The 22,671-nt window shown below is 30.8% G+C and overlaps 3 protein-coding genes and 1 long non-coding RNA gene across 4 annotated transcripts; 1 reads left to right on the top strand and 3 right to left on the bottom strand.

Moving 5' to 3' along the window:
• On the bottom strand, positions 1-5,257 carry LOC135194741 (golgin subfamily A member 6-like protein 22). Its single transcript, XM_064220546.1, has 5 exons — positions 3,908-5,257; positions 3,314-3,440; positions 2,743-2,893; positions 623-776; positions 1-57 (listed from the first exon to the last, which is right to left on the bottom strand). The coding sequence occupies exons 1-5, from the start codon at positions 5,255-5,257 to the stop codon at positions 1-3; spliced, it is 1,839 nt and encodes a 612-aa protein (XP_064076616.1).
• Positions 5,258-7,037: 1,780 nt separating this feature from the next.
• On the bottom strand, positions 7,038-9,197 carry LOC113395841 (uncharacterized). Its single transcript, XR_003368703.2, has 3 exons — positions 9,137-9,197; positions 8,385-8,409; positions 7,038-8,309 (listed from the first exon to the last, which is right to left on the bottom strand). It is a non-coding gene; the product is annotated as an uncharacterized LOC113395841 (long non-coding RNA).
• A 7,462-nt stretch (positions 9,198-16,659) lies between these two features.
• Positions 16,660-18,496, top strand: LOC113395830 (uncharacterized). Its single transcript, XM_064220601.1, has one exon. It carries the CDS (start codon positions 16,758-16,760, stop codon positions 18,075-18,077), a length of 1,320 nt encoding a protein of 439 aa, XP_064076671.1. The 5' UTR covers positions 16,660-16,757; the 3' UTR covers positions 18,078-18,496.
• Positions 18,497-19,153: 657 nt separating this feature from the next.
• Positions 19,154-22,384, bottom strand: Mppe (Metallophosphoesterase). The gene is made up of 6 exons (XM_026633533.2): positions 22,229-22,384; positions 21,939-22,151; positions 21,615-21,777; positions 21,021-21,263; positions 20,010-20,235; positions 19,154-19,400 (listed from the first exon to the last, which is right to left on the bottom strand). Exons 1-6 carry the CDS (start codon positions 22,243-22,245, stop codon positions 19,216-19,218), a joined length of 1,047 nt encoding a protein of 348 aa, XP_026489318.1. The 5' UTR covers positions 22,246-22,384; the 3' UTR covers positions 19,154-19,215.
• Between the last annotated feature and the right edge of the window lie 287 nt (positions 22,385-22,671).

The following is a 22,671-nucleotide window of genomic DNA, read 5'->3' as shown; positions in this document are numbered from 1 at the left end:
TCATAAATCCTTACCAGTGCAATTGTATGGGTTGCAAATGGGAATGTCCTCTTCTTCCTGTTTAATAATAATAATAATAAAATAAAATTAATAATATAATCAATAAATCATTATAATAAAATATATTTTTTTGTACAAAATGTTCATTCAATATAAATTCCAAACGCACAACTTGTTTGATTTCTAAAACACTTGTTATCAGAAACCTAGATGTGATAACATCTCTTCCAAATGGGGAGGAGACCTTAGGCCAGCAGTAGGACACGTACAGACAGTTACTTTTTACTAGATGTTATACCTCTGCCTATATTGTTAAGTCTACCTGGTGGTAGGGCTTTGTCTGGATAGATCCGATCATCACACAGCAACCCTTTAGGAAAAGTTAGTGAACCACAGACACAAGGGAAATAATATCTTATTTCTTAAGGTTGGCAGATCATCGACAATGTAAGAAATGCTTCTTACGCCGTCAATTTCTAAGAGCGGTGGTAGTCACTTACCATCAGACCTATTTGCCCGTCCGTCTACATATATTACAAAAAATATATATGATGATGGTACAAAAAACAATTAAACCAATTAAATATATTATAATTTTAATTATGTACGTGTTTTTAAACACCTTTATTGGCTCTTGGATCAAAGGTTCTTCTTTAGGCTTTTCAACTACAACTTGGGGCACGGGTTCTTCTTTAGGCTTTTCTTCTTCAATTATATCGGAAATCTCATCATCTTCCGGAATTATGTATTTAGGTTTACTTTCAATTGGTAAATACCTAATAAAGATGGTATTAGTCTTTACTAATATTATAAAGAGGTAAAATTTATTTATTTGTATATAAGGAGTAATCTCCGGAACAATATGATCGAAAATAATGATCGAATTTTAATTTTGTTTTCACTGTTATAAACCTTGTATTATAGTCCTGCCTGAGTCCTTTAGTCTATGTCATATCATTTTCTTTCGAAGCCGTTTCGGGTCGCTAGTATATATATCGTCATCTGGTTGAATCTGCTATTTGATTGTATGACTAGCGCGTTCATTGAATGATGACATTTAATTGTATGACAAAAGGACAACTCGTCAAGTTGTTTAATGTAACGTTCTACGACTTGAATGAACGTCATTTAGCATAGTCGTTGAATGGGATATAGCTAACTTTATAATGTTTGGTTAGGTTAGGTTAGGTTTTGCTAGCTGTAATCCACAGTTTCACCAGTATTTAACTGTATTATTGTCAATAAGGAATTTCAAAACATATGTTACCCCTACTCAAAAATATTATAGTAGTGTCTTTATGAATAGTCTGACAGCTATAATTTACGATGAAACAACTTAACAGTACTAACCTAATATTCCTACTATCGCCAGGCTTTAACAGATGGTTACATCGTAACAAACATATCCCTGGAACCGTTCCCTTAGCTGTAAATTTAAATTAAACTATGTATGACCGAATAGCATAACAGTATATATAACTATTGTGTAGCTTGATCGATTTTGTATTTTTTTCTGCCTTAAAGTATACTGTCAATTGATTAACTCTTTCTTCGAATTAAAATGAAATAGTTTAAATCCATATACACACCATATATTTATTAAAATGAAAAAATATATATATTAATAAAAAAGAGAAAACAAAATTAAATAAAAATCACATTTCTAACAATGACAACATTGGGTGTAGAGTAATTAAATGTATATAAAGTAAATAAATAATTATTAATAAGGTTCAAACATTCGAGTTAATATATTACCATAAATTCTAGAATTCGTATCTAAAACTTCTCTACGATAAAAATAGTGAAGAGTACTTTCCCTGTATTAAGTAAACTGGCTTAAGATATCATCAATTGGTACGTTTCGAAACTAATTAAAAAAAGAAACTGCATTTCTGGTACTGCCAGGAGTACCCTCTATACCAGAGTCTTAGAGAACTGATTTAATCCAAGTACTGATAATGGTTCCAGAAGCAGGTATTGCTACGCCTCTACAAGTTACAACAAGACAGGAGAGTGATACTCACCAAGGCTCTGATAATAGCAAAACCTTTCGCACGCACCGGGAATAACGCCCTGAGCAGCAATGTAAAACATCGCCAAATTCGTAATTTTAAAGACACTCAATTCAATAACTCATCTAACAATGAATAGAACAAATTAAAAATATTAACGTAAATTACTTTTTTTGCTATTTTTTATTTAATTTAACAGAGTGAGCGACTGTACTCGCAACTTTTTTGTGCCTTTTATTCGTGTGTGTGCTGTATACTGACAATATTGAAAGCGCTTAATTTAAATTGACGCTTCTCAGTTTCTGTTATGCTTGTTGCGCGTAACTGCGCATACGTGTATAAGCACAGCTATTGTAGTCGAGCCAATCGATATAAAGCATCGTGATGCTATTTATTCCGCATATATTTTCTATTGATTTTATTTTCAATTGTATAGAAAATAAAATAACATACAAATCATAATAAATTGCAAAAACTATAATATTTTAAAAACAATTTTCTGTACATTTATTACTAGTAAAAATAAATACATAAATACTTCAAATCAAAACCTATTAAATGCACTATATATAACGAGAGGCAGTTTACGTAGAAAATACTATGTGTATGTGTGACTGTAGCACGCAGTCTTCCTTTAGTGAGCGCTCCGCGCAGTATGCCGATTTGGGCGGTAATAAACAAAATATAATTACTTCCTTACTAAGAGGCATTTAATTTTAAAACATACTCACAAGCCATTTTGTTATATCGATTTTCTTCATTAGTTGACCTTGCTTTCAGTTCATTAAGGAATTCTTTTGTGTCCAAAAGTGTTTTACTTTTTGGATAACCACAGAACATTTGACAAAAGTACATATTGTTCCATTCACAACGCAATTCTGAAAGAATATGTGTAAAATGAAAAGATGGCCGTATAATGGGAACCAGTAAAAAAACAATTATAATGCAGGAATTGTGTTCAGTTAAAAAAGAAATTGCTTTCATATATTTAATATTTACTGAGATTATTTTTCGCTTGTTTTATTGAATTTAAAATTAAACGATGTATATATACTTATATTCGAAATGATTTACGTTCAAGATACGTTTATTTGTAAGCGCCGTATCTTGTGATTATGAATAAAGCGGGTTTTTATAAGGTCTTTATTGGCACGGATTATAATTTGACTGAAACTTTTAAAAAAACCGTAGGAATTTAAAGTTTACTGACTAAAGTTCACTTGAATATTTTTAAATTTTACCGCCTGAAGCTAAAACTGGTTTAGGTATATTATTATAATTGTTAAATTCACACTTACTCCATGGAATTTTACCCGGCTTGAGAACAGAGTCTGCTCTGCAAAAACATTCTTCATAAGGACAAAAACAGTGCTTTAGAGGTGGCCCGTTCCAAGTCAAAAATAATGAATCTGTAGGCTTAGGTACCTTATAAAGGGGAAAATTACTATTTATTCATATTATTTCGTACTTGCTAACTACTTCGAATAGCTAACGTTAAACCTCAAAAAATATACTACACAAAAAACGTTTCAAATCGTACTAGCAGATCCCTAATATAACGCGAAGCAAACAAACAAACAAACTCTTTATCTTCATAAAATTGTACAGATAAAACTGTATAGTTCATACAATAAGTCTTTTCTCCTGCTAAGTGGGTAGAATATATATCGCTGAGGGTGATTATGTTGAAAAGTATTTAAAATTGAAACCTCAATGGTGAAACCTTAAGACGAGATTGTAACCCGTAACACAAGGTAAGTATCAAATAAATAATAATAAGTATACTTAATTACTGATTTGAACCGTAGCATTTTTGCTTCGGGTACGTATCGAGAACATGCTTTCAATCTGAAATATCTGAAAACATATGCTGGGTTCGGTTCATCCCTAACAATCTTGCCAATGTGTTTTTCGTATTCCTTCATGAACCATTCTTGATCCTCGGATGTTTTTTTTTTTATCTGTGGCTGCTGTAATTTTTTTGGTATAGTTTTAAGATCTTCCATTTGTAACTTTCGTCTCATCAAACATCCTTTAAATGGCTTTAGAATTTTGTTTAATAGCTTTAAACATATATTGGTTTTGGCCTTTTTAATTTCAGGAACAATAACCTCTTCACTCTTATCTATTGCTTGTACCCTTTGATCTTCTTGTACTATTTTATCTTCTAGTAGAATTTGACCTTCTTGTAGCTTTTGATCTTCTTGTACCTTTTGATCTACTTGTAGCTTTTGATCTTCTTGTAACTTTTGATCTTCTTGTCCTTTTTGACCTTCTTGTACCTTTTGATCTACTTGTAGCTTTTGATCTTCTTGTAACTTTTGATCTTCTTGTCCTTTTTGATCTTCTTGTACCTTTTGATCTACTTGTAGCTTTTGATCTTCTTGTAACTTTTGATCTTCTTGTCCTTTTTGATCTTCTTGTACCTTTTGATCATCTTGTATCTTTTGATCTTCCTGTATCTTTCGATCTTCTTGTACTTTTTGATCTTCTTGTATCTTTTGATCTTCATGTACGTTTTGAACTTCTTGTGCCTTTATATCTTCGTGTACCGTTTGATCTTCCTGTATCTTTTGGTCTTCTTGTACCTTTTGATCATCTTGTATCTTTTGATCTTCATGTACCTTTTGATCATCTTGTATCTTTTGATCATCTTGTATCTTTTGATCTTCTTGTATCTTTTGATCATCTTGTATCTTTTGATCTTCTTGTATCTTTTGATCTTCATGTACCTTTTGATCATCTTGTATCTTTTGATCTTCTTGTATCTTTTGATCTTCATGTACCTTTTGATCATCTTGTACCTTTTGATCTTCTTGTATCTTTTGATCATCTTGTATCTTTTGATCATCTTGTACCTTTTGATCTTCTTGTATCTTTTGATCATCTTGTATCTTTTGATCTTCATGTACCTTTTGATCATCTTGTATCTTTTGATCTTCTTGTATCTTTTGATCTTCATGTACCTTTTGATCATCTTGTATCTTTTGATCTTCTTGTATCTTTTGATCTTCATGTACCTTTTGATCTTCCTGTATGTTTTGATCTTCTTGTGCCTTTTTATCTTCATTTACCTTTTGATCATCTTGTAGCCTTTGCTCTTCTTGTACCTTGTGATCTTCTTGTACATTTTTACTGTCTTTTAAAGTATTACCTTCTTGTTCATTTTTATCTTCACTTGTATTTACTGCTATTTTATTAACATAAATATTATTTTTAATATTCTTATCTTTCTGATTCATTTTGAGACGTACATATAAAGTTGACCTATGTGGTGGGTTACATAGTTAATATGATCTGATTTAATTATTCGTTTTTCGCGTTTTTAAGATCCGAAATTGACACTCGACTATTTTAATTTGTCATTTTTTATCAGTGTCAAAGATCTTTAACCGAATAGTACAGTTAACATATAAATTTAACTTACGGAATGTTTTGAAAGAAGATTTTAGTTAAACTTAAGTATCACAAATAAAACATACAAACAAACAACAACAAACTACTACTAAAATATTTATAAATATCGTAAAATAACTTTTAACACTTTCAGCGCCTTAACTTATTTATTTTTATAAATAACATGTTTTTTTTAGCTTAGGGTAACGCTAGTGATATTGAAACTGATTTAGACAAAAAATAATTGTCCGAATTATTTATAATCTTGGAGGTTGTGAATCTCTTAGGTGTTTGATGTTGTTAATAAAGTGGGTGTCCTTACAGTTGCTTCACAATATGTTTATAACCATATTATATACATTCACATGAAACGGTGGCAATCATTGTATACACACGAGCAGGAAAGGTAAACTAATAATTACTACTTTTCAACTTTGCAAAGTTGAAAAGCCACATCACAGTCACATCCTGGGGCACAGTATGGTAGAAACGCTATTATTAGATTCACAATTATTTTTAATTTGACCTATTAAAAAGTTGAAAGCTCACATAAAAACTATTGATATATAATACAAAACAAGATTGCGGTAAAGATAATAAAGAGTGTACTTAGTACCTATTCATTTATTTCTAATCAGGATAATTTACTTCCCGAACCGATGGTACCATTAAATTTAATTCAACACTGTAACACGACAATTCAAAAGTGCTTTTATGTGCCTACTTAAATAAAGAATATTTTTATTTGATTATATTTATAATAAATCTACCTATAGTATAAAACTCGATTTCTGTTGTGCTGTGTTTCTACTAAACCAATTACTGTATTTTTATGCGGTTTTCAATAATAAAAAGAGGCTGAACTATGACCTTTTTTCAAAGAAATCAAGATATTCACTATAGCTTCTCAATAATATACTCTGTTAGGTTACGTATGGGCAGAAAATATTAAAGATTTTGTGAGAAAATTTGATATTAAACAAAATATTCATTATTTTCTTGCTCAGGGAACCCATTTATTAATTAGCACGTCTGGGTAGGTACCATCCACTTATCAGATATTCTACCGCCAAATAACAGTACTCTGTATTGTTATGTTCCGGTTAGAAGGGTGAGTGAGCCAGTGTAATCACAGACACAAGTGACATAACATCTTAGTTCCCAAGGTTGGTGGCGCATAGGTGATGTAAGGAATGGTTAAAAAAAAAATGTAGTGCGGGGCCAGGGCGGGTTGCTAGCTTATTATTTCTAATCTATTGATACGGTCCCTAACGTGTCCGTAGCAAGTATGTAATTAGTAAACACTTTATGACGAAGTTGTAGAAAGTGCTTTCATAGATAGTAAATAGCATAAATGACCTGGGATCTCATACTTTTTCCGGCGCCAAACATGCGTTGTGAGGCAGTTTCTTATAATTTATATACGTGATGGGATTATTTTATACAAAAATGTAACAAATAAATTTATGCAAACAATATAAAAAAAAATACTGTTTTTATTGTAGTACTTAACATAGTTACGATTTTGTAAAAAAAAAACTACCAACATTTTCTCTTTCTAAGTTGAATGTGTAGCTTAAAAATATATTTTAAACAATTTTACAAAATGGAATTTCCAGAGACGACCTTAGTTTTTACTGATAGTTTCTAAGAAAATTTAGGTTATATAATTAATTTGTGTTTGCATCGGAACTGTTTGCTATATTTATCAGATCACTGGTGTATTGCAATGAAAACATTTCTTCCTCGCTGATTTCAAAGTTGCGTATATCTGAACTGTCTAATTCCTTAACTGAATTGTCATAAGTATCAGTGTTTGCTGGTTTTTCTCCTTTTTCTATGTAATTATCTTTGGAACGTCTTGTGTTAAAAGCTGATTTAAAATTGACACATTTAAAAAATGCTGAAAAAGCACTTGAAGTAGCTTGAAACGATTTTTTGACTTGTAATTTAATATTTTCGTAGCTAAACACATTTCTTATTCTTCTCAGCGAAGAAACTCTCTGCGAATTCTCATTAACAAATCTTTTTACAGAAGGCTTTTGCGTGAATTTAAATTTCAATTGAGTTTCGTTATCTAAAAGCATACGTACGTCAATTTTACTGGAGACTGTAGCATGTTTTTTGGGTGCGTTATCTTGATTTACAGAAGACGGTTTTCTCAGAGACTTATTTGATTGTTTTTTTTTCTCTAGTGTATTTTCAGTATTATCCAGTAAATTACTCGTAGGTTTATTAGTAAACATTTCAGCTTCTTTGTTTTGTGAGATAACAGCATCTTCTTCGATTACGTTTTCCAGATTTATCTTTGAAATTTGTGCCATTTGTTTTTCAGGGAAATTATAATTTGATTTAAGTTTATCTTGATTTATGGATGTGCATGTTTTAAAACATTCATTGGCTTCTTTTTCTTTCTCATCTTTAGATTTCAACATTTCAACAACTTCATTGTTACTGTCTGTTACTTGTGACAGTCTAGGCAATTCGTTCGTATTCTTATTTTCTTGAATAAACTTGCAAGATTCTATTCTTCCAACCCCATTTTTATCAAATAATTTTGTTAGAGCAATATTATCTTCTGGAATATCTCTTTGTGGTAATAATATGGAGGAATCATCAAACTTTTGAGCTGTTATACCTTCTATTAGTTTCTCATCTTTAACTTCAGTGACTTTTTTCTCGGATGTGCTTAAAGATAAATGAGGAAATGATTTTGAATCACTTCCTTTAGTTTGAAATTCATTTTCATCTCTGATTTCTTCAAAAGTATGTAAATATTTTTTATAATATTTGCAACATGGGCATGATTCCGCATGACTTTCTTCTGAATAACGATCTTTTGGTGAACTTTCTATTATTAATTGATAGTAATCATCAAGTGGTGGATCTTGCGTAGCTCTGCAAAGAATACATAACTCGAGTTACGTGCAGCATTTTTAATTAATATACAAAACAAAATAATAATCAACTTACTGAGTATTTACTGGAATACCCGTATCTTGAAAATAAAATAATAAATATAGTATTATTCAGTTTCATACTTTTTGTACTTAATTCAAAAAAATCTATAGTTATATTACTTTATTATATATTTAAATAGAATCTACTAGATACGGTCCAAAGCCGCTTGGTATTAATTTTTTCTACTATGACTGTAATACAGAACTGGTGAATCTTAGCTAATTTCTTTGACTGCTTATGTGATTAATTTGTTTATATAATTCAAAGGTGAAGCCTTAGCCCAGCAGTGGGAAATTTACAAGTGATTAGTTTGCTATTACTTCACTGATTGTGACCACAGATGTATATACCTACAGAACAAATTTAGTGGGGTTAACTTTTATACCACATTACAATGATATATAATTAACAAATAGAAATTGTAATTTGCCGAAAAAAAAAATTACTCAATAATTTCAATTTTGTGAACTCTTTGCCGATAAATTGAAATAACTTAAATCCCACTGCCATTTACTCTGCACGTAACTAGTTTTACATTTTATTAGGACAACGAGGTATAAAATGTTATTGTCAGTTGTAATTTCGTCTTGACGTGTTCCTACGAAGCCGGACGTGGTCTTTATAAGACGGTGTGTTATCTATAAAAACTCTCGGTTTCTATATCCATATATCTGTGATTACAATAGTTAGCCATTCGAGTTTTTGAAGAAGGAACAAATAAAATCACTTACAAAAAGATATACGTAAATTCCAAGTGTAAATACCTTTAATCTCAATAATAGATGAATATAATTTGTTTGTAAATTTTGATATTCGATATGTAATCCTGCAAAGTTGAGACGGAAACGATTATAACTACGATTGGATATATAATTATAATATGTTTCTACACAAGAGTCAGAAGGCATGCATGTATAGTTATAGGCGTAACTTCAGTCAGTCAAAAAAAGCCTCTGTTTCTAAATGTGTCTCGTCTAGCTACAGATACAGCACAAAAGGAACTACAAATACCATTCAATTAGTATCTGTACTTGTTATATTTATGTGTTATTTGCTACTTGCTTCGCATAGTAAAATAAGTTTTATACATTGAGTTATAATGTACTACGTAGTAATAATAGCACAATGGTTTTATATCCTAATATATGTAACATATAACTCTATCGCGACGCAAGCTATTATGATTCGGCGTTTTTTCGTTGTCTATGAATATCCGTTCAGCAGAGGGATTGACAGACAGAATTGTTGTTTTAAAATGTTTAGTGAAGTATGTGCAGTATTCAAATCTAAGTACTATTCATTAATATAATTATAGAAGTGCATAAAAAAACGTATGTCTTTCCTTGGAGATCAAGCTTGCTTCATAAAAAAAGTGCTTTGGCCGTGAAAGAGCAACAAACAGACGGACAGACAGACAAAGTTACTTGTACCTGTCTATTATTAGTAGATATAGATTTTGATTTATTTAACCTTAGATTATGCCCATATTGAGTAGAATCACATATCTAACCAAAAAAAAACTATATTGAAGAATATCTATGATAACTCTTATTACCCTTTGAAACTAAATAAGTTCTCCAATTTACTGGTGGTAGTTTGTAAATCTTCCCCTGTGTCAGGTCTGAAAAAAAGTATTACAACAAATATTGTATAGATATATTAACTTTTATTATTTGTGTAATTTGCTAAGCTGTTACCTCCAAGTCAGTAGGCTTATAGTATATAGGTTAACTTGTCATGTATAATAAATATTCACGATTGGATAGCTGTGTAGAATGGAAAAAGGGTCAAATCACGGTACAAATAATATTATAGACCCTTGCAATAGATATATTTTTTAAATCTTTAGATATACTCTCAAATATATACCTGTTAGTCCTGTAAACTGACGGGTAGTTCACCAATGTCAATAAACATTGGCGCTGTAATCAATATCAACCATCCTTCAGTACGCAAATGCGTGACCAACTTCGGGCACTTAGATATTACAAGTATGTTCCTTGCCTCACTCACCGATCAAACCAGAACACAGCAATACTAAGGTTGCTGTTTAGCGATCTACTCACCCACCCATCACATATTCTACCCCTACCCCGTCTGAGCACTAACGTAGTATCTCAGCAGACGAGCTGGTCCACGCCTTTAACAAGTAATAGCAGAGACCACGCATGTATTATCGTAATTATATTCCGGCGATTGTGGTGGTAAATTACTAGTTTTATTTTAAATATTAAATACGTACTCTTCGAAATAGCAGACATTTACTTTTTTGCCATCTATGTCACATATATTATACGCTTTGATATTTCCGAAAAGAACATGTGAAATATTTTTTATTATAAATTCACCGTTTGGATCAGTCGTCGCTTGCGTTGCCACTATAATGAGAACAAATTAATGAATTATATAGGAACACGAACATACATACACGGATGCACGCACACATACTCGTATGTATATAAGAAATAAATGTTGTGCCGAGCATGCACAGATAATGTACAATTCCTATTTCTATGTAGGACCTATTTTGTAACATGTTTCCGTTTCGCCTTATCTTTAATTATATTACCAGAAAAAAAATTACCAGTCCTATAATATCCATCAATGATTGTATTTGCCAATGCAAGATTATCGTCACTCTGTAATAAATCGATTTTATCTGCCTGTTCAAGATCCTCAGTGCTATAAGATTCATCATTGATTGCATCTTCCTCGTCAAGATCGTGTCTATCTTGTACCTCTACCGGAGATTCGATCTAAATTATAAAGAAACAATAAATTATATTTTAATATAATTAATTTTAGAAAGGTCCTAAATTTTTTTTAAAGCACCTACATATATTCAATTTTAATATTTATGAAAACACATGTTTTTTCCATATTTATATGAAAAAAAACATTACAATGTAAATTATAATAAAAAATAGAACCAATCAATTCCATAAATTAATAAACATATAACATGCAAACAAGTCAGAGGCTGCTGCACTGAAACCAACCTACCAACAAATTGACAGTATATCGAAATCTTTAACCCAATTATTCTAAGAAATAGAATCGAGAACGTATATTTAGTAGGTCGTAAGATCGAACGTATCAAGTTACTAGAATTGGCCCCCTCATATAGGAATAACAGTGCGGGAAATTAGTGTTTACTTTCGTCTAGAAATGAACAAACTATAGCCTATTCCAATGGAAGTAGGAAAAAAGAATAAACAGACCTTAGATTTACGTATTTCATGCGATTTGCTAATAACTCAGGTATGTTGTGCATTACTAAGAGTTTATGATTAATATATATCACTATTTATAATACAACACTCTTACACTTAACTACCTACTTATTTCCACTTTAATTTTACTTTCAAATTCGGATAACAGTTTCGTCGACGTTCAAAACGCCATTTTTTCGTAATTCCATAGTGAATATCATACATTAATCAAGCTCTCGACCAATGATATCGCGTCAATTTGCTGTCAAATGTTGTTTGTTTGGCTTTTCTCCTCTTATGATTGGAATATAGTATACGTAAATAGTTAATTGTCATTACTAATAGGTCGCCTGCCCGATAATCAATGCGGTTTCAGTCAGAGAAGTATATTAAAAAAATACATATAGGGCGAGTGTATCAGACGAACCGACTTCAGACCAGCCAACGTACATAAGTCTTAATTGCGGCCAACTTAGTATTAGCATGATTGTATTTACTTAAAACTGAAAGAAAGCTTAGACGTTGATTATTAAAAGAACTTCATTTTTTTCACGCTTTTCAAATTGAGTTGTTTGCATACCACTTCAGTCACGACCTCTTCTTCTTTTTCTACCTCAAAAACACCCTTGGATAAATATCTAAATTCTTTTTTCAAATGCACGTATCTACAATAAGATAATAATATAATATAAGAAGTATATATATATATAACGAGACTTTTTTTCTCAATTTAGACGACTTAATTTCCTTGTATTGTAACATTTTCTTATCTAAAAATATTTATTTATGTATAAGTATTCGTGTGTAAATATTTGTATGTTAGTTTATGACAGCACCGCATACACAGATATGCTCTTAAAAATCTCTCTCAAATTGAGTTGTATGGAAGAGACGGCTATTTAGCCATAAGCCTGCCCGTTGTACAACACATCAAATATTTTTATACGAGTATATTTTTGATTTTATTTTTAGTATTAATTCTTTTTTAGTCCTAAGGTTTATGTATTTTATGTTTGTGGTGAACAAAGTATATTAACATTAACAAATGTACTATAATATAAAATTAACTAACAAATTTCGTGACTCTGCTTCTGGTATGCAGTGGTGTAAGCATCTGTTAAAACAGAGTTCAGGTCCACGGGCTTCCACTATAATTAAAACAATTTATTTTGAAAGGCTAATCAAGTAACAGAGACTACTTAGCTATGGACAGGTTAACACAGGAGATAATAGTGTGTTAGTTTGTGTAGTCACGGTGACCAGTGAGTGTCTCTATTCGATTCGATAGAATCAGCGACGTATCGTAATTGTTACGAATAAATAAAGTTTTTAAAAATAGTTTAAATCTGAAAAAGACCAGTTGAAAGACCCAATGGTTTCTTGGACGTTCTCTTGCTCGAAGGTTTAGTAATACTGTCGCGCTTTCTCATATATTATTGCCTTCTGTCAACTTTTCACTAGCCCGACTTGGAATTAAAAATCAGGACCACGAGATCTGAAGCTTCATAATTTACGCTATAGAATGGCTGAGTTACTTGATTAAGAGTATTTTTCAACTATTGACATATCTGCTCTGTTACGAATGTTCAAATTCTATTACGATAGTATCTTCTCTTTTTAATGGCTTTCATTAGAGCCAAATCCTCGCAGATTAAATTATGTCAAATTTAAGGACTAAGCTCATCAAGCATGCATAATTTATACTATAACTTATATTTTACTGAGAGACTACGGATCAACAGATTAACAACATTGGCAGATTAGCAATATTTGTTAATCTGCCTAATTAATTACTAAACTGGATTTACTTTCTTTTTTTTTGCAAAAATCAATAAAAACATATATTAGATACTAACGGGCATCCATTTCCTTAAGTTTTTTGTAGACGAGTTTTTCAACATAAACCGACTGGAAAAATCGCTGCGCGAAATTCTTTTCTGGCTCTTTAGGTTGCCATTTCTTAAATAAAGTCAATGCACGTAGGTAGTACATCGGCTGCCATGTATAACGTATTTCTTGTAAATAATATCAAAAATTAAGTTAGAAATTCATTTATATTGTGACCAAAAAGTTATGATTTATTAGTATAGTCTGCTATGAAAAGACCAGAACCTTTTCTTCTAAAAAAATATTACAAAACTCTGGCAAAGCCCAAAGGCAAGATCTTAGCAAGTTTTATGTATGAGATTGACTTTTCAAAATTGTAACTTTCATTCTACTTATTATGCTAATATAATAATAATGATATCACTAACAACTATATATCTCTAAAATAACCCATTTGCAGATAGCAAAAGAGCAAAACCCTCACTAATAATTAGGTTCGCGAATCATTGCCGCAATTATTTGGACGACCGACACTACCACTACCAGGCGGACCGACCAAAAAGTCGGATACCATTCTTTCCGCACGTGGATTATAGAAATATAAATTCAGCTTGTCAATGATATTGCTTTTAGTTATTGTTAGGAACATAACAATTAGTAAAAAGAAGTTCAATTATTCAAGTCTTGCTTGGTGGTAGGGCTTTGTGCAAGCTCGTCTGGGTAGGTACCAACCACTCATCAGATATTCTACCGCCAAACAGCCGTACTCAGTATTGTTGTGTTTCGGTAACTACAGGCACAAGGGACGTAGCATTTTAGTTCCTAAGGTTGGTGGCGCATTGGTGATGAAGGAATGGTTAATATTTCTTACAACGCCATTGCCTATGGGCGGTGGTGACCTCTTACCATCAGGTGGCCCATTTGCTCGTCCGCCTACCGATATCATAAAAAAAAAATATCATTAGTAGTAAAAACAATAACACGACTATTAACACTTGTAACAATACAGTTATGGGAATATTCGATATTACCAAAAGGGATAAATTTAGCAGGTGATACAATGTGCCCTCGACATTCACAATCTCTTCCAGGAGCACAGTTACATTTTTTCATTAGTGGTCCTCGCCATACCACATCGGGTATGTTATCAGGCCGGGGCCTCTAAAATGGTAAAACCAATTTAATAGTTTGAGTGACCGTACACTAAATGCAATACCTAAGTGATTATTATGACTTTAGACGTCTACTGTCCCAAACTGGTTCCCAAATGTTTTAAATTCCTAAACTACAGAAACACGTAATAGTAAATATTATATTTTAAAATGTCAAATGAATCATTAAAATTTCCACCGTTTCCACTTTTAAAACGGTGTGAGTCACAATAATAACAAATACGCTTCTTTGTACGTACTCATTTTTTTTACCCATCTCAGGTGTAGAAAAAAGTTTTTTTTTTTGCATAAGTTTTAGGATACCTCAAACTAGGGAAAATTCATTCTGTTAGCTCCAATTTATTGTGACCAAAAAGATAAAAAGTGAAATATGCATGTAACGTGTTTATTTATATAACATTAATAAAAAATACCTAATAGTCTAATTTAAGTACCTACGTAATCCTCTTTCTTTCTTTCTCTCAAGGATATATTATGAACCTATTTCTGATCCATATTTTGAACAGACAAAATGCTTTCAGTGAATTTTTTTCTAACAATAAGAGATTGATTATGATTATTATATGCCTTTATTTTCTATGGACCTGTCTAAAACCTATGTTTCGGTACCTAGATGTAACTGTTATGATTTAGTTGCTAAGCTACCGCCATAATTAAAGCAACTTTAACTTTAACTCTTACTTGATTAAAAAACCTTTTACCTCACTTAACAATGATAAAATCATATTAAAGTCTAACGTATTGTTTAGATAAAGTTAGCGACCAGACCGAAAGCTCTTATATACAGACTAAAATATTTTACCTCTTCATATTCTCTGTATGAACGAGACCTAGGTTTTTGTCGGCGTTTGAAATATTTTTGAAAATCGGTTAAACTGGTTTCTTTTCTAGTTAAACTTTTTTTTATTTCTCTTTCATATTTTACTTTAAACCATTCCGCTTCCTTTATATATTTTGTTGAAATTTGCTTTGCTTTTGACTTAGCCTCCGTTTTCTTCATGAATGCTTTCTTGATATCTTTAATGGTATCACCATTATTAACTACTCGAAGAACCTATAAGTATTTTGTTGGGAAACTCCAATATTTATTTTTAATATAAAGTTAAATATTTCATATATAAACTTAAATGTACACGGGATTTTTTGAAAGCTGACAGTTGTCATATACGTTAAAAGCTTTTTCTGCTTAAACACTTAAATGTTTAAAAACTAAAACAAGGCAACGTAAAAATCGCAATCTCATAATTTTATGAGCAAGCAAAGGGGCGAGCTAGAGCTAGAAATAAATATATTTTTTGATGTTGTAAGCACCTTCATTTGATACCCAACACTAACGATACCTCATTTGTCGAATTATGATAACTATTAGTACTAACCTACTCCGATTAAGCACCCAATCAATCTTAATACTCAACCACAAAATATGCAAACCTAATATTCTAGGACGGACGTAGAAGAGACACACATTGCGTCCAAAAACCACTAATAATAGAGAGAGAGAGAATTATTTAAATTTCCTAAAGAATGCTTTTATTAAAAATATTTATCAATTTAACTTTTGTGATATACATTAGAGTCGAATTAGGCCACTGGTTAGAATGCGTGCATCTTAACCGATGATTTCAGATTCAAACACAGGCATGCACCACTGAATTTTCATGTGCTTAATTTGTGTTTATAATTCATCTCGTGCTCGGCGGTGAAGGAAAACATCGTGAGGAAACCTGCATGTGTCTAATTTTTGCAACCCGCATTGGAGCAGCGTGGTGGAATATGCTCCAAACCTTCTCCTCAAGGGAGAGGAGACCTTAGCCCAGCAGTGGAAAATTTACAGACTGCTAATGTAAAAATGTAATGTAAAAATAATATACATTTTCTTAATTAAAATTTCGAAAGACAAAATTTTCACAAACCTTAGAGTCGATAAAAAAATAACTTATTTATTATAGTCATTATGTTTTTTGATCATAGACAATCATTAAATTATACATATGGCAATTGACAAATGACATTTGACAACTATCCAATATCCACGAAGTTGAGCAAAACGTAGTATTTGACGTTTGTGTACTCCTTGTCTTTATGAGCAGACCTGCAGCGCAATGTTTACTAAAATAGGATAGTTAAAATTATTAATAGCTACAAGTGTATTTTGATTTGTACAATTTGTTATAATGAATAATACTGCATACAAAGAATACCATGAGTCATTCATGCTTAACAACAATGGATCGACTGCGGTGCATACCTGTTTGTGTATATATTTTACCTTACAATGTGCCTTGTTGTGTGCAATTAAACAAATAAGAAATAATACAAAAAGATATATCAGTGAATATTTAATAATTATCCTTCCTATGATATTAGCTCACACAGTTTTATCAGATTATATTTATGAACTAAACATTGCAGTTTTTATTTTACTAACGTATGAAATAGCTAAAAACTACAATAACATAGATGTTCACAAAACTTTGACATCTGGTAATGTATATTTAAATAATAAAATACATTTAATAACATGTCTAAGAGGGTTGACATATCTGATAACTGGGCTTTGTATATTGGCTGTAGACTTTAGGGATTTCCCACGGCATTTGGCTAAAACTGAAAAATATGGTTATAGTTTAATGGACACCGGAGTTGGTCTTTTTGTTCTCATTAGTGGTCTTGTACACAAAGATGTCAATAAGAATAATTATCAGACTGTATTAAAGAGTAATACTAAATTTGTATTAATACTTTTGTTATTAGGAATTGTAAGATATTTATCTGTAAAAAAACTAGACTATCAAGTACATGTATCAGAATATGGAGTGCATTGGAATTTCTTTTTTACTCTTGCTATATGTAAACTTTTTTCAACTATATTGTTGATTTTATCTTCTCGTGTATTAGTATTATGTATTGTTGTTATAATTTCACATGAATTATTTTTATATAACGGTGTGCAGGATTGGGTTTTTAGTGACACAAAAAGAATTCGTTTTATAGATGCCAACAGAGAAGGTATATCTTCTAGCCTTGGTTATGTGGCATTATATTTATTTGCAGCTTATTTAAAAAAGGAACTAATGAAAACATCCCATAACCGGTATTGTATTCTTCGAAATCTTCTATCTAGTTCTGTTATTCTTCTTATTATATCAATTGCTGTTAACAGAATCAGGCCTATATCAAGAACCTTGGCTAATGCTGGCTATTGTTCCTATATATCTACAGTACTAGCATTTGGAGTAACAATTATTTATTTTATAGAAGTAATATTTCAAGGTAATAAAAAAACTAGATTTGAAGTACCTCTTATATTAGCAGCTATCAATAATAATGGACTTTTGTATTTTTTAATAGCAAATTTAAGTACAGGTATCATAAATTTAACTCTACAAACATTCCTGGTATCATCGCCTACCACATTTGTTATATTGAATTGTTATATGATATTTACAATTTATTTAACAATATATTTGAATAAAAAAGGAATCAAATTATAAAAAATAATTAAAACATACTTTTTTTTATGTAATGTTTTATTGAAACTAATAATAACATAATTAATGTCAATTATTATCTAATGCTTTTTTAATAAAAATCTAATGGCAGTTGTATCGACTAGTTTTTGTCATGTACAGATAATTTATTTAATCACACTGTAAATATAGAATAAAATAATTAATATTATTGTAAAATTTATAATAAAATTAAATAATATATTTTGAATTATTTCATTTAACAATAAACAACTAAATTATAAAATACTATTTAATACAAACGAGTGGTCCCTGTAATCTATAACTATAAGTATTACATACAAAATTTAGGTAATAATACTGTAAAATGCTAATAAAAACAGTCTTCACATTGACAATAATACAAGATTTTTAGACCACTTTAATTTCCAAACAACACTTATGTTATGACAACCCATATCCCATAAAAACTCCACTTGCCTTCACAATGTTTTCTTCCACAATCAGATGAATTACAAACGCAAGGTTTGAATTTGAAACCTGCAACTTTGAGTTTAGTTTTTTGGGATTTCCTAATTACTTTGACAAAAACTTTTATTAATACTTTGATTATGTTCTGATTATAATTTGTCTATTAAATGTTATTTAATAAATTATTTTGTATTTATTGTCACCTTTTTCCTAAAATAAATCAAATAATGAAACGATTACATTTAGTACCTATTAATATTTAAAATAATATACTTGTTGGTTCTTCTTGATAGACTAGACAGTTCGAACAGATATGACTTATATGTGTACTACTAGACAAGCTGTTTAAAATTAAAATTATGTCAGTGACAGAAAAGGGAAAGAAAGCAGGAGGGGTGGGTGATTTTAGTTCAGTGAAGCCGAGACGCATTGTATCTTTTTCTGTTTGTCTCTGAGAGTATCATAATGCAATTATTTGAATAGTAATCGTAGTTTTTAATAGTATTTGTTAAAATAAATTTATGTTTTATCTTTCCGCTTTTGGTATATCGCGACTAAATAAGTTGTGGTCAATTGACCGTAGTCCGTAACCTAGTGCGCAAGATAGCGCGTCTGGTAGCATACGTATAAATCAATGGTGTTAATACTGCCAAAGTACTATATAAAATATCTATAAAATTATATTTTTATATTATGTTCGATGCAATAAGGGTAGGATGTCTTCACTCCTAATAAGTTTGGTTTGTCGCGAGATCATTCGCACACAACAAAAGCAACATCCATAGATGAAAATTATTATTAATATAAACAAATAAACAAACAAATGCGGGAACCGTTTCGGCGACCAGAATACTGTGTATTTCATACGATTGTTTTCTGAAACAAAACGAAATATTTGAATATTAAATATGTTCTCTTAAATGTCGTCTATATCTGTAATTATATACAAGATAATATTGTAGAGTCGGTTCAATCTAAGAAGACGCCCTAACATTTACCGCGACGGGAAAGTACGGGATGGAAACTCGACCCAAGCGTGAGTCTCGAGTCTCAACTCTAGAGTCGACCATGTCTCGGTGCACATGGCTAATTTAATTCACGTTGGCATGGATATTGAGTCATCGGGAAGGATGCTTTTTTTAAATCGCATTAAATGAACTAGACTTATTCTCATGGTATGCACCATTACACTGGTTCAGAAAAATACTGACATTAAAATTTGTGGACATGGCGTGTATAATTGTATATTAAAGATACTCTGAGTTCATATGGCCTACTTACACTTGTGTGTGATACTCTAGCGATGGAGAGAAAGAGCAGGGCTTGTCATCCTGGATTGAACTCTATAAACTAGAATCACAGAACCAATTCGAAAAAATATGTTTCTATTAAAAGACTGACTGAATATTAAATGAAAGTCATTCATGTTTAAAAATGTAATGGGAAGCAAATGGTTTTTTCACTCATACAACTATAATACTATACCTATAATTGCAGCCCCATATCCCATTTTATCCGTTCCCATTCTGTAAGAACACGTTGGTACGAATATTTCATACAACCACTCATCATCAAATGCAACATCCAATACTGGGTCATTCATTTGGAGCAGATGTGTTTCTCTATATTCAAAATTCTTAGTCTGCTTAAAATACTTCGACATGTGCTCATGAGCACAGAAATATATCTCTGGCCGTATTGCCTTATTAACCTGAAAAAATATGAAATTAGCAAATACTTCTCTTATAAAACGACATATTTAAATATTTTGTTAGAGTTATAGTAGAAAATACATTATCTCTTTCATAAAACCATTTAATAGAAAAATTACATCCAGAACCAATTGATCTGTAGTACTAGGCTATAGCTATTTCGCAGCCTACTCGTTAAATTAGCCATTAGATTTTATTTCATAAATGAAAACTTGTTGGACTCTGAGTAAAGTATGAAGCAATGAGATCAAGAGCTTTACCTTTAATACCGTAGTATTTGAGCTTATACAGAAGTGTCTCGTGTTATACACAATCAAATGCTTTAGACAAATCACAGAATACTCCAATCGCATTCTGTGATTTTTCCCATGCATTGTAAATATGTTTGAGAAGTGCTATTGCCGCATCATATGTCGAGCGACCTCTTATAAAACCGAATTGCTCACAATGGTAAATAGTAATTGTACCGAAATGGACGAGAAGTTGATTTAAGATACTTTTTTTGAATATTTTACTTAAAGATGGGAGTATTGAAATAGGCCTGTAATTACTGGGATCGCTTCTGTTTCCAGTATTAAAAAGTGGTAAAACTTTACTACATTTTAACAAGTTAGGCAATGAACCCGTTTCCAAACTCTTGTTAAAAAATACTGATATCTTGTATATGATGTTATTAATAAATTTGACCAAAAAGCCACATATGTCGTTAGTATTGAGTTATTGAGGCCATGTGACTAGTGTGGTAATATATTATTGTATAATTAAATATTTCATTATACTTCACCTGCCGTCCATAAACACCTTTAGATAAAACTGGATAATGTGCCACAGCAATTTTCACATTTAGATCAGCATCATCGGGGCCCTGTGGTACTTTGTACATTATAGAATTAACTTTGTAAAAAGTTATATTTCTGAAGCTAATTACTGATGGCTGATTGAAAACTTTATTGAACTCAATCACTTTTTCGTGTTTTATTGGCTCATTTTCACCACCTATGTCGTTGTCGCCTGGAAGCCATACTTGCTGTAAATATGAATTGGAAATTTAAGAAAGATCATCCTTAAAATCATAGAACATAGGTTCCAGGGCAAAAATGGGATTACAAAAAATTTTAATAAAAAAAAAAACTATAATATAAAAATAACATTATTTTTAAGGAAGTTATGTCTAAAATAAGGTAGTATGCATGTGTAATTTCATGCTGATTGATTTTCCACAAAGGACATAATGTTTTCACACTTAAATAACATGATATTTAGCATTTATACGATCATACAAATTTCAATTTATAGAAAGCAGTGAATCTTATTAAAATAACATTAACAAAGTCTTATCTATTTCTCTGATTAATAGTAATAATTTTGGTATTCTTACCACTATAGGATAATATACATCAAATATATTAGATAGTCTTTTCACATAGCTATGAAATTCAACTTGACTGGAAATTGAACCTTCATCCATTAAGTCTCCCAAATATACTAATACATCTGGCTTAAAATGTTTTATTACTACTGAAAAAGTTGATCTCAAGTACCTGGAAACAAGATATTTAATAAAGAGATTAAACCTACACAAAAATACATGTGAAGTGTATTAGATCAACAATGATAACTAATTACTTTAAACTAGAATATAGGATGAAAAACGTAAAAAGCAAAATTCATTTGATATCCACACAGAAATAATTAAAATTACCTATCACTGTCCCAATTGAAGAGTACATTCAAAGGCGAAGGAACGGCTAAATCCCCTTGTATTTGTGGATCCGCTATAAAGAGGATCTTGGTACATTTTAAATTGTGTTCGCATTCTATTTTTTGCCAAAATAGTGGTTGAATCACAAACACAAACCATTCACAATAGAAAGCAACGGCCAGTGGGATTCCTATTAGGTATTTTAAAGTTGTACTAAAAAACAGAATTTAAGAGTTATTTTGTGGATGTACATACAAATATGATTAATCATATATCAAAATTAAATTAACCTTCTTCTTAGATACATGAGTGTCTTGATAACATTCCAATAAATCGAAATATTAAGCTCTTTTTAAAGATTTTATTTTAAATATAAATAAAACATTCAAAAAAATACGTCCGGGTTTCTGTTTATGTGAAATTGTGAAGTTTCCATTTGTCAAATTGTCAATCCCTACAGACGTCATAAAAACTAAGTATAAAGACCTTACATGGACTATAATCTTTCGTATAAAAGTATATATGTTTTGAGACGTACCATTATCAAACACAACATAATCAGTTATCGTATTGATAATATTATTATAGAATATAGTCATTGAAGTTGGAACTTTACGTTGTCAGAGTTTATTTTTTCATATTTTTTTACAATATTTTAAAACAAATAGGAATTTCTTAAGTTTGTTTTAAACATTTGTAATAAAATTATTTTCAGTTTTCTGGTATTAATTTT

The sequence above is a fragment of the Vanessa tameamea genome, chromosome 4 (assembly GCF_037043105.1).
Source record: "Vanessa tameamea isolate UH-Manoa-2023 chromosome 4, ilVanTame1 primary haplotype, whole genome shotgun sequence".
Lineage (NCBI taxonomy): Eukaryota > Metazoa > Arthropoda > Insecta > Lepidoptera > Nymphalidae > Vanessa > Vanessa tameamea.
The sequence above is the reverse complement of the archived record's forward strand: the minus strand, read 5'-3'. Positions and strand labels throughout refer to the sequence as shown.